The sequence below is a fragment of the Rhipicephalus microplus genome, chromosome 4 (assembly GCF_043290135.1).
Source record: "Rhipicephalus microplus isolate Deutch F79 chromosome 4, USDA_Rmic, whole genome shotgun sequence".
Classification (NCBI taxonomy): Eukaryota; Metazoa; Arthropoda; class Arachnida; order Ixodida; family Ixodidae; genus Rhipicephalus; species Rhipicephalus microplus.
In genome coordinates, this window is record NC_134703.1 from 132,490,101 (window position 1) to 132,502,977 (window position 12,877).

Sequence of the window (12,877 nt, forward strand, 5' to 3'; positions counted from 1 at the left end):
TCTGTATGGTCAATAAGAGAGTTACGTGACACATTCATTCCTAAAAACACTGGCCCAATCGTTATTGTAGTGTCCTCGTATAGTGGTACGCTGTCTTGCCTAGTAGCTTAGACAAAGATTCACTTACGCTCGTTCATGCAGTGAGTAAGCTTTTTGTGCCGGCAGTAAAAAAAGTCACGTATTTTCTAATGACTTTGGTATTTGAGAACCACCAGTGCTTCAGAACCATCAATGGCAGTCACCTAATTTAACCTAACAAGTCAAATATATGGTAGGCTACTGCATTTGAAACACTAACTAGTGATATAATCGTATACATAGAGGAGCTGTAGGGGAGACTTACATAGATGTCCAAGTAGAAACGGTAGAGAAACACAAAATGGAGCCGGCCCAATGTCCCTTTGATAGCGATGTCCACTCGATCCATTTCCACATAGCCCAGGGCTCCGCATTCCTCGTAAGTCGTGATTTCAAAAGAGACAACTTCACCTCCAGGCACAGCAATGATCTACGATAAGAGAAACCAATCCCATAGAGCTGATGCTGAAAGATTGCTCATTAGGCCAAAATAAGATGCATCAATTCAACACGTTGTGCTTCCAGAAACCTAGCCATTGTACTACAAGCAAACTTTTCTGTAACTTGTACAGAAATGGACAGAGCAAAAACAAACACATAAGTTTTTTTGAAGAGTTATGGTTACCCAGCGTCATCTGTGGAGCATGAGAATTTGTTTACACAACAGATATCACATTAATTAGGCTAGGTTAGGTTAGGTTGCACAAACACCAAATACAATAAGTACATTAGCATTTCTTTCCATGCAACTGCTCACTTGTTCCACATTTCAGACGTTATGAACAGGGACAGAAATGAATGCAATGAGTTTACTCCCACACTGTTGGACTGAACAAAGGCCTTTGCATATAGTATCAGCAGCAGAAGATGAAGGAATCATTCTTTGCATTTGCTGTACTCCTGGACTAGTTCATTGTTTAAATAAATTCATACGTTCAGCATTGACCACTTATCTTGCATGGCAGAATAGAGAATATTTATTGTATAAAACATGAGAAACAGTAATATTAAAGCTATTGCATTAGAACACCACACACGACTGACTGCCAATAAAAACATACACTAATTGCACTAATGGTACACACACTAGCTAACTTTTGTACTGTTTTTCTGGGAAGATCACTTCAAGAGGAGACGAGAATGCAAAACACAAGAGAGTAAGTCCAAAAAACTTCCAACTAATAGAACTAATATAACTGCAAAAAAAAGTGATCTCCAACATAATTGAACAACACAGGGCTCCAACACAGGTCAAGAAGGCACCAGCAGGCGCTGTGTAGCAATATCCAGATTGGGGATGACTATTGGATCTGTGTTGAAAACCAGAGCCCATATTCACAGTTGACCACTTTTGTGAATGTGGCTTCTTGAGAAAAAGTATACAACTTAGTACCACTAGTGTTGGTACCTATAAGTGCCAGCATTCTCAGCACTGTATCAAGAGCAGCTGGTTTGCATTATGCAGGCAATGCTGAAATTCATAAGGGCCAACGTAGCCAGTGCCAAGTGGTGTGAACTATCGAAACACACCGCTCCCAGGAAACAAAAGAATGTGGCGAGAAAGAACGGAGCAGAATGACGACAAGAAGAGCCAAGAGAGGGACCCGTTTTTATTTATTTGATCCTGCACCCCTCCGCAGCGGGGCTTTCAGTCCGGACCTTCGCCAGCGAGGTCCCTTTGCAGATTCTCTATTGCTTGCAGCTGAGCGTTCACAAAACGCAAAATCGATTCCCTTACGTGCTTATGAAGCGTTCCCGGTGTTGGGTCGCCAATGCCGACCGTCTTGAGATTTAGCCTCGTGACGAGCCTATTCGGATACCACGTCATGCCGTACTCCATGCCTGAAAACACAAGACACGCTTTATTAGCAAGAGGTATCACATGTAACTCAAACCCAAGCACAATGACAAGAATAATATGAATCGTTAAAGACAATGAGGTATAGACATCTATAATCTGATTGATCATATTATAGTTGATTTAATAGTACACTGCCTACAACCAAACTAACAAATGCAAGCTCACAGACAGCGTGGGGTGCATTTGAGTGAGCTCAGGAAATGCACATATTTAATGTGTACTGATGTGCTAGCTGTTGAGCCATGATATTTGATAAAGCCCCACACGAAAGTACACAAAGCTCATTAGCCAAGATTGAATAGCATTAAACAGACAAATCCATGTAGCCAGCAACAGTGCATCTTTAAAGTGTGCGTTGCCAAAACGACTGGCATGCGAATATACAAACCTGGCACATGTATTACTGGTGTTGAAGGGCCACTCACCAGGCCCCATAACAAATTTCAGTTAGACCATGGAAGTTCTTAGTGTCCGATGAAGAACCACAAAAATTTTTTTCAATCGGTTCATTACGAGCCGAGAAAACTTTTTTTTATAAGCGGCACGAAACGAGGATGAAAGGGGGCGAGTGCGAAACCCTTGCCGCTTCTCCGCGTAGCCTGCTCAAGCCATATTTCTTCCCTACCCTCTCCGGCATCCAACCAAGAGGTCACGTGCGCATGACGTGCTTGAACAAGCCCAACCCTCAAGCCCGCGAGCGGCGTTGTTTTGTTGACCAGCGTTATTTTGCGGTCTACTGCCTGTTTCTGCGGGATGGTTTGGAAATGCTGGCTTAGAGGCGACAGAATATATGAGCACATTGAGTGCTCGAACGCGCAGGACCATTAATTTCTATTCTAGGACAGGCGTCTGCTTGATGCGCTAACCACGAGGACACGTACACATGCGAAACACAGGAACATTGGCCCCGCATCTTGTTGCAATGCACGGGCAACGCTGTGGTGGTCTAGTGGCTCAGGTACTGGGCTGCTGACCCGCAGATCGCAGCTTCAAATTTAGGCTGTGACAGCTGCATTTTCAATTGAGGTGAAAATGCTGTAGGCCCGTGCGCTCAGATTTGCGTGTCTGTCAAAGAACCTCAGGTGGTCGAAATTTCCAGAGCCCTCCAGTACGACCTCTTTCATAATCATATGATGGTTTTGGAATGTAAAACCCCACATATCAATCATCAATCTGTTGCAAGTCATGGGGGGGAAATGGAAAAAACGTGTACATTCCCTTACTGCATCCTATAATTTATCTCAAATGATGATGATGTTTGGCGTTTTCTGCCGCAAGGGCCATTTGATCACCAAAGAGCACCAGTTGATGAAGCAAGAGACGTGAACAATGATTGTGATTAGCGGCTGTATAAGGGCCTTGAAATTCCTTGCCCTAAGGCGGGTAAAAACATAGAAATAATAAAATCATGAGCATGCCATGAAAAGTGTGTGGTGTTAATGAATGACGAAAGTTTGTGATAATAAAAACCATGGTGGGCATGTGTGGCATAAGCACTAGTGCCTCGATCGTTCGCACCTTTGCGTCCAAGGGCCATGAGGCTAGTGCTTTATTGAGTGTAGCCACCGCAGCAGAGACCTCTCTGGAGACGTCGTGCTACGGAATGCCCGGGTATATGATATGAAACGTACGAACATCTTTTAAAAAAGCCAACAATGATTTATGAGTGAAAAGTGGTTCCCTACCGACGAACATTCCAGAATGTAGTGGTATCTGTTGTCGGTAGGGTAATGGAAAGTGTTGTCTTCATAGCTTGTCTAATTTTTTGCACTGTATTAGAATGTGAAGTACGGTGACTGCTTCTCCACTTCTGTCACACAAAGGCGGATCGCCCCCAGACAAAAGAATGAATGTGTAGAGTATGTATGTCCTGTTCTTAGCCTTGTAAGGATTACTTCAGTGTGGCGTGATTTTGATACTGGCGGCCAATGACCAAGTTGCGGCTTGATGACATGCAATTTATTCCCTGTGTGTGTGTCTCAAGTGCTCTGCCAATAAGCCCTGATCTCTCGCTTTAGAACAGCTTTCAAGTCGAGTGCAGGAATTGGTATCAAAGTGTTGATAGCAGTTTTGTTGGCGGATCCAGTTAGCTGGTCCACCAGAACATTGCCTTCTATTTCGCGGTGTCCTGGCACCCAGCAGACTATAACATGCTGCTTGGATGAGTAGACTGTGCATAAAAGCGAATAAAGTGAGACAAGGACAGGGTTTTGTGCTTCTTAGGTGTTTTCAGAGCCTTTACTACACTTAGAGAATCTGTATATATTATTGCCTTCTGTAGCTTTATTTGTTTAATGTGTTTTGCGGTAAAAATGCTTGTATCAGAGTGCAGAACGCCGGCTTCCGAAAAGGATGGGCCGACGGCTGCATACGGGACAGAAGAGTTGGACTTTGAAGCATCCGTAAAGAACTCAGGACATGTGTATTTATGTTGTAGTTCAAGAAAGTATGTCTGGATGTGTGCAATTGGTGCATGCTTCGTAACCTCTAAGAAAGACACGTCGCAAGCTATTGCCTGCCACTGCCACGGTTGCAAGCATACTACGGGAGCCATCAGGCAGTGTTCGAGTGGCACACCGGTTTCCTTCGCTAGGCCCTTCACACGGAGTGAGTAGGGCTGTCTCATGGAAGGCCGTCTTTCAAACACAGCAAGGCTTGACATGTCATTATTGTGGTATGTGATAAGAGATCCTTGTCTGCGTTTGCATTAAAATAATATTTAAAAGACATGTAACATCTCTGTAGGTGGAGCGACCATTCGTTGGATTCCACGTACAGGCTCTCTATGGGGCTAGTGAAAAAAGTACCCGTAAAGAGGCGGATGCCTAGATGATGAACAGGGTCCAGCATTTTAAGGGCAGTAGGTGTCGCAGACTGATATACCATTGCTCCATAGTATAGGCGGGTACGTATGAGGCTTTTATACAAATTCATTAAGCACTTCTTGTCACTTCCCCATGTAGCACGTGGCAATACATTTAGGACATTTATGGCTTTTATGCACTTCTTTTTTAAATGCTTGATGTGTGGTATGAAGCTTAGCTTAGTGTCCAATATTAGGCCTAAGAATTTATGTTCAGTATTAACAGCAAGAAGTTGCCCATGCAGTTGAATATCAGGTTCAGAATGAAGGCCTCTCTTCCTGGAAAACAAGACACACGTGCTTTTCTGTGCATTCAGTTGGAAACAGTTTTCTTCTGCCCGATTGGAGACTTTGTTCAAACCAAGCTGAACCTGCCGCTCACACATGGTCAGATGACAAGACTTAAAACCGAACTGGACGTCATTGACATATGTGGAGTAAAAGATATTTCGAGGGATAGACAAGCGCAAAGAATTCATTTTGATAATAAAAAGTGTGCAACTAAGTACACCACCTTGCGACACGCCTGCTTCTTGAACAAATGTTTGGGAAAGAATGCTGCCTACTCGAACTCTGAATGTAAGATTTGACAAGTAACTTTCGATTATGTTAAACATTCTTCCGCGCACGCCAAGGTGGGACAGGTCTCTTAATATTCCAAAGCGCCATGTTGTATCATAAGCCTTTTCGATATCGAGGAACACAGAGAGAAAATATTGTTTATAGACGAAAGCGTCTCTCATCTGTGCCTCGATACACACAAGGTGGTCTGTGGTGGATCTACCCCCTCGAAACTCGAACTGATATGGGTCGAGTAAATTGTTTGTTTCAAGCAAATGTACAAGTCGGCAGTTTATGATTTTTTCGAAGACTTTGTACAAGCAGCTTGTAAGTGCAATAGGCCTATAGCTCGAAGCTGAAGAAGGGTCCTTGCCCTCTTTCAATATGGGAATAATAATAGCCTCTTTCCAGGAAGTAGGAATAGCGCTAGAAAACCAATAGCGTTGTACAAACAAACTAAAGTTATTTGTCTTTCGATTGGTAGGTTTTTCAACATTTCATACATCACACGGTCAGAACCTGGGGTAGAAGTAGTGTAGAAGTTTAGTGATGTTTGGAGCTCAGCTAAACTGAAAGCTTAGTTATATGCCTCGTCTCTAGTGCATTTGTGTTCGAGTTTCTGCTTTTCTATTCTTCTTCTGTATTTTTGGAAAGCGTCAGTATAGTGTGACGAGCTGGACACCCGTTCGAAGTGTGCAACGAGGAAGTTCGCCTGATCTTCCAAGGTATCACCCTGTTTGTTTACGAGTGGAAGTGTGCGTACTTATTTTCCTGCTACCCTACCAACCATGTTCCAAACTTTAGCCTCCTGTGTGTATGAATTGGTCCCTGACAAAAACTTCTGCCAGCTTTCTCTTCTGGCCTGCTGATGCGTTCTCCTGCGTTGAGACTTTATTTTCTTGAAGGTGTCAAGATTTTCGGCTGTCAGTGAGTTCCGAAGCAACCTCCATGCTCTGTTTTGCTGTTAGCGCACGTTTCAGCATTCAGAGTTCCACCATGGCACACGCCGTTTTCCAGGGTGTCCATTTGTTTGTGGGATGCATTTTGTTGCAGCATCAATCAAAAATGCTGTAAAGTAGTCGACAGCAACATCTATGCTCAAAGTACATATGTCACTCCAGCATAGACGAGCGATGATATAAAACTGTTCCTAGTCGGCTCTGTTTATGAGCCATTTGGGGACACGTGGTAGACACTCAGTTGCTGTAGTTGTGCTCAAAACTACGGGGAAGTGGTCACTTCCGTACGGGTTTCTGATGACTTTCCACCGGAGTAGAGGCAAAAGAGACGGCGATACTATGCTTAGGTCTATGGAGGAGTAGGTATAATTAGCGAGATTATAATAGGTTGGATCTTTTCGATTTAAGAGACACGCGCTCGACGAGAGAAGGAACTGTTCAATCAGTCGACCTCGCGCGTTGCAACGAGAGTCACCCCATATCCTGCTATGCGCATTAAAGTCTCCAAGGAGAACATAAGGCTCCGGAAGTTCATCAATTAAAGAGAAAGAGTGTAAATCACGTTTTTGCAGCTGATAGCTGGGAGGAATGTAAATAGTGCAAACTGTGATCAGTTTATCAAAAAGAACCGCTCAAACAGCCACTGCCTCAAGGGATGTTTGCAGTTGTAAGTGTGTGCATGCAATCCCTTGATTCCCTATAATAGCAACACCTCCAGATGATGTTATGGCATCATCACGATCCTTTCGGAAAATAACGTATTTACGAAGAAAATTGGTGTGTTTTGAATTGAGGTGTGCTTCTTGTATACACAGCACTATTGGTGAGTGTTCGTGTAAAAGTTCTTGAATGTCATCAAGGTTTCTGAGAAGGCCCCTGACGTTCCATTGTATAATATGAGTGTTCACGGTGAATGTGAAGTAGTGCTGTGTGTACGAAAAGTGAGTGGCTGTTTAGGCGGGGAGTTTGAGTTCATGTAACAGGGCCGTCACCAGGCCCTGTTATTTGCTTTTTTTGTTTTCTTGGCGCGCTCCAAGGAGCCGCGCCGCTCTTTCAGCACCAAGGGTGCCGATGTATCCATTGCCTCCTCAGAGGCACTGGATGCCCGCACGTGCGAGCTGGTAGTTCTAATTTTGGGCCTCGCCTGATGAGGGGAGGTCTTGAGACCCGAAGACCCTGGGGTCTGTGATCTCTGTTCAGATGTAGGCGGAGTAGACTGAGCTACTGCCACCTTGGGGGCAGGTGCCACAGCCAGCGGCTCGCTATGTGCAGGCCGAAGGAGTGGTGATGACTGGTGCGACGCTACCCCCGAACGTGCCGCATCAGCATATGATTTTGGGCCATAGAATGGCGAGACCCTTCTTCTTGCTTCTTTAAATGAGATGTTTTCCTTCTTCTTGCTTCTTTAAATGAGATGTTTTCCTTCACCTTCAACGTGATGATCTCTTTCTCTTTCTTCCAGAATAGACATGACTATGAGTATGAGGCATGATTTCTATCACAGTTGACGCAGTTTGCTGGTTCTGTGCAAGTAACGGAGGTGTGACCCGAAACCCCACATTGTGCACAAGTTTGTCGGCCACGACAGCTTTGCGAGCTGTGACCATATCTCTGACACTGAAAGCATCGTCGCGGGTTAGGTATGTATGGTCTAACACGAAGCTTTGTGTACCCAGTTGTGAGTGTTTCGGGAAGGATGCTGGAGCCAAAGGTAATGATTATATGTTTTGTTGGAGTCTCCTTGCCATTTCACTTTATCTTGATTCTTTGTACATTAATAAAATTTTCTTCTTTCCGGCCGTCAAGAAGTTCAGCATCTGTCAAGTCAACTAGGTCATCCTCCGATATGACTCCTCGGAATGTGTTCATTGAACGGTGTGCTGAAACAATGATGGGGACATCACCAAAAGTCTTCAAACTGGATAGTTTATCATATTGTTCCTTGTCTCGAACTTCAACGAGAAAGTCACCACTGGCCATTTTTGTAGCTTTGTATTCTGTTCCAAGTGTGTCGATTAGGCACCTTGAAACTAAAAACGGTGTGAAAGTTTTCTGACAGGCTTTGCTGGTGTGTCACTGTGGATAACGTGGTAGCGTGGAAAGTTGTTTTTGTTTAGTTGAAATAGCCGAAAGCTTGCTTCGGTGCGCGCCCTCTTCAGGGAGCGATCAGTAAAGGGTTGGAAGTTTTTGGCCATAAAATACTGAGTGTGTTCAGTGGCGGTGGCAGCCACCCACCACCGAGCCCAACGAGGGGACGCTGCAAGACATGAAGAAATTGCTTGCATTCGCCAGCTGTACACCGCCACTATAACGCGATGTGAGGCATCCCAAGGTGGGGTGAACACACAAGGTTAACCCTTGCCGCCAGGAAAAAGCGGAAATAAGCAGAAGAGAGAAGTCGACAGGACAGACTAAAAGTGATAAAGACAAAGTTGTAGGGGAGAGAGATAGGAAAAGGCGACTGCCGATTTCCGCTGAGTGGGTCAGCCCAAGGGTGCCGTCTGCGTGAAGCCGGGGCCAAAGGGGTGTGTTACCTCTGCCGGGGGGCCTTAAAGGTCCGATTACCCTGCGTCGACTCAACCCCCAGGATCTCCTTTTCCCCGGACACGGCTCAGCCACGCACGGCTAGGCACGGGAAGGAGTCTAAACCCCCCGATAGCTCGGGTCCGTGGTGTCGCTACACACCAAATGCCTACTTGCGCAGGCGCCCCTGCGGGGTGATTTATCTCAAGTTTTATTAATTTATTTAAGCAACAAATAACATAAACTACACATGCTGTGTTAAATAATTTGCCCTATGTCACGTGCTACTCTTGGCAATGTCAGAGCACCGTTGTCTAAGCAGAAGACCAACGTCGCAGCACTGCCGTGTACGTAGAGAGATTTCTACGTGTACGTCAGGCCCTCATTCTCTGGGCGCACGCCTGCGAAATGAAGGAAGAGCAGCGTTCATCTTGAAATTTGACCCATTTGTACAGTGCGTAACATCGCAAATTTCGACTGACGTGATCGTGAACGCCCCATGTACACACTGCACTTGTCAGCTCAAATTTGTCAAACCTGGTGACCGGCCCTTAAAGGGTACAGGTAGGAGAAGGGACATTGGGCTCTGTCTACATTTCTATAATTGTTATGCTGGTAATCATTATGCTTGGTACTACCTATACATGACTAGAACAGTGGAGCAAAGGCTACGTAGGTGGGGCTTCCACACATTTGTATTACTCCGCTAGTAGTACGGCAGCTTGCAGCTGATTTTGATTTTCATGACTCACATCATTAACGCTTTTGGAAAAGCATACAAGAAAAATTTGAATGGGAGAGGCATTATTGTTGTTCAGTTTACATTTTAGTCTCGTCATATTACGAGTATATATTTTTTTATCCGAGAACCAGACAGCATGTTTGTGGCTGAAAACTGACCCACTCACAATAAAGATGCCATGCTTACTTTGAAAAATGGCCATGCTGAAAAGGTGGTGCTGTCTAAGAAACTGTATTTTACCTACAACTTCACACAACTGTGAGTCTCATAATCAACAAGGCGGTATTTATTTCGACAAGGCGAATGAGAAAATTATCAGTAAAATTCAGCACTATTTTTTGGTATGATGGCAGGTTTTGGTTCCGCAGCTTCTGCAGCGTTGCAAAAAAATGTCGTACGTAGGACAGGCACTACCCACAACAGTTCACTGAAGGCTCTTAATAAGTGGCAACACGGGCTGGAGATGTGCAGTATTTCACGTCTTCACCAATGGGCGTGCATTGCAGACCAATGTCATAAGTCACATGGCCGGTGACCCCGCCTTTCGAGAACGTTGCCACATGCAACATGGGACTATTTCTTTAGTCGGCAGAAGGGATCGGCTGCCATGCTTCCGTTGCCCTGGCGATGCCTCTCCTGCCTTCTGAAGCTGTATACATCCATAGCTTACAGGTTACACAAAGCTGCCTCTATGATTTCCAAAGATGACAGAAAAAGTACCGTTCAACCACACAAAACTATTTAATTAGATAGCTTGATACTTTAATAACATGCAATAAGAGCAGAGCTGCACTCTGCAAACAGTTTGCAGGCAAATCAAAGCTAGTCATTCTGCAGATGATCAAAATTCAGTATCATGACTACCATAAAGACAAAACAAAATAAAGATTTTAAAAGTGCAGTTGGCGATTTTAGGTGATGAGTGGCAAGCAACTATACCCAGTGGAGTTACGAATTTGGGGCACAATCAATTTTCCACCTACACAAGTTTCTTCTTCTTCGTTTACGCTTTACATATGAAGAAAACCCAATAGTTTTCAATAGACTTGTGCAAATATTCGAATGCTTCAAATATTCGAACAAATAGTTGAATATTTGAATTTGATTCGATTCAAATTCAAGTTATCGAATATTTATTCTCAATGAAAGAATAGATGTATATTAATCGGCATGTCACTACTTGTAAGGGTTGTTTCACTGCACTGTAGAAGTGCTAAGCCGTGAAAGCACCTATTCAGAAAAAACTCGCTTTGCCGCGAAGCCCCCTTTCAAATTCAAAGGAGCCCTGCAACACTTGCTAAACATGGTCAGAAAACGCTGCCAATCGGTAGTCGAGGCTACCGAGAACATTTGAGGCAAATATTACAGTGCAGCACGCGGCGTGTAATTCACAACAAAGTTTTCAAAGCTAAAGATTGCTTTCTTCCCTCAACAAATGACACTACAAACTCAAAAATCACTTGTCACAGCCAAGAAGGAATATATGGCTCAAGTCACAGTCGTTGGCCGATTTGAGCAAGGCGCGCTCGTCATTACCTGGGCCACCAAGAGAAACCGCCGCTTGTCCACGAGTACGTGCGCGATCTCACAGAAAAGCCACGTATTCAAAGAAAAAAAAAAGGTGCTAAAGATCACGAGGTGCGTGTGATGTATTTTCCTATTTTATTTCACCGTGCCATTCTTCCCTGCTTAACTTCCAGCTATTTCGTCGGGATGAGAAGAAAGAATGCTATTGCAGCGTACCACAAAATTTTAGAACTCCACTTGTACTGGACTGATTCTAGAAACTTTGCGGTGGTAAATTTGTGAGCAAACAGGCATGTTTTCTGGCTCCATGGCTACTTGAAAAAGTGTTGCAGGGCCCCTTAAAAGGAACATGTTACCCTCAAATGAATTCTTCATTTTATTAAGATTGTTATGACACCTTATATGCTCTAAGTATAATAAATTTTAAAATGTTAAGTATCTTACAGGTTATCACTTGCATCCTACCAAAACTACTACTCAAGGTTGTTCCGACTTCCTTTGAACGAAAAAAAAAAAATGGCATTTGCATAAAGCCTCTATTTCAATTCAAAAGAAATATTGTGCACCTTAAATAGATTGTGATAAATATTCCTTTCTTTATGTGTCATACATATGCCACAACCTGACAGATGTATATTGGTTGGTTTGTATTTGGTTGTACCCTCCCTGTCAAAGCCCTCAGGAGAGGGCTGATCGTATTATGAAATAAATAAATATTGATACGAAGTGTCACTACCAAAAAAAACAAGGGAAGCGCGGGTAGAAAAGGAAGACGACGTTGCTTCTACTGCGATTCCCCTGAGTGGGTACGAGCCATGGCGGTGGAATGGTGATCATCATCATACTGTGATCGCGGACTCGGTGTGAATTAAAAACCCCACCCCTTAAGTTACCTTACCATACGTAACAATTTGGTGGAAGGTGCTGGACAGGAGGAACCCAAAGGCGGGAGCTTCACTACCAGGACTTTGTCACAGCCGCCGCATCGCCGGAGTTCCACCTTCGCCGATCGCAATAGCCCAAGAGCAGCCATCCAACGCTTCGAGGCCAACTCTGATGGGTTCCGTCCCGTACTACAGAGTGCCACCAAACTTCGGCGGGACCTCAGGAGAAGACGACGTGCGGCTCAAGAACTACAAGCGGGTGAGCAGAAGCAATGGCTGGGACTTGAACGAAAAGCTCAATCATGTTGTATTCTCGTTAACTGACACCGCCCTCATGTGGTACGAGAACCACGAGAACATGTTCACGACTTGGGATCGTTTCGTTGAAGAAGTGCAAAAGTTCTTCGGTGATTCGGACGCAAAGAAGAAACGTGAAGAGCAGACATTGTCTCAGAAGGCAAAGCTTCTAGGAGAAACATGTACGACGCACATTGAAGAAATCTTGAAGCTGTGCAACATCGTGAATGCAAGGATGTCTGAAGAAGACAAGGTTGGACACGTTCTCAAGGGTATAGCTGAAGACACGTACAATTTCTTAATCAGGAAAGCCTGCTTGAACTCCATGTCGGACGTGATGAAGCACTTGTCGTATCTTTGAATCCCTCAAGATGTGACGAATTTCTCCAAAATTCGGTCGCCTGTCCAACGTCCCCACTGTGGCTAGTGCTGAAACAGTGCCACCTAACGACCTTGCTTTGACCATACGGCAGATCGTCAGAGAAGAGCTGCTTCGATATCAGCAGATCTATCATTTCCCCAGCGATTTTCAGGATGCATACGGAAGGGAACCAGAACGTGTGGGGACTCCTTATTCTCTTC

General features: G+C 44.4%; 1 protein-coding gene across 2 annotated transcripts in view; it reads right to left on the reverse strand.

The window, feature by feature from the left end:
* Vps13 (vacuolar protein sorting 13C) overlaps nucleotides 1–12,877 on the reverse strand; it is a 209,788-nt gene that overhangs the window by 129,014 nt on the left and 67,897 nt on the right. For both annotated transcript variants that reach the window (XM_037423426.2, XM_037423425.2), the window contains exons 28-29: nucleotides 1,817–1,920; nucleotides 344–508 (exon numbers count right to left, since the gene is read on the reverse strand). In XM_037423426.2, the coding sequence (XP_037279323.2) occupies nucleotides 344–508; nucleotides 1,817–1,920 (269 nt within the window). The remainder of the gene's footprint in view (nucleotides 1–343; nucleotides 509–1,816; nucleotides 1,921–12,877) is intronic.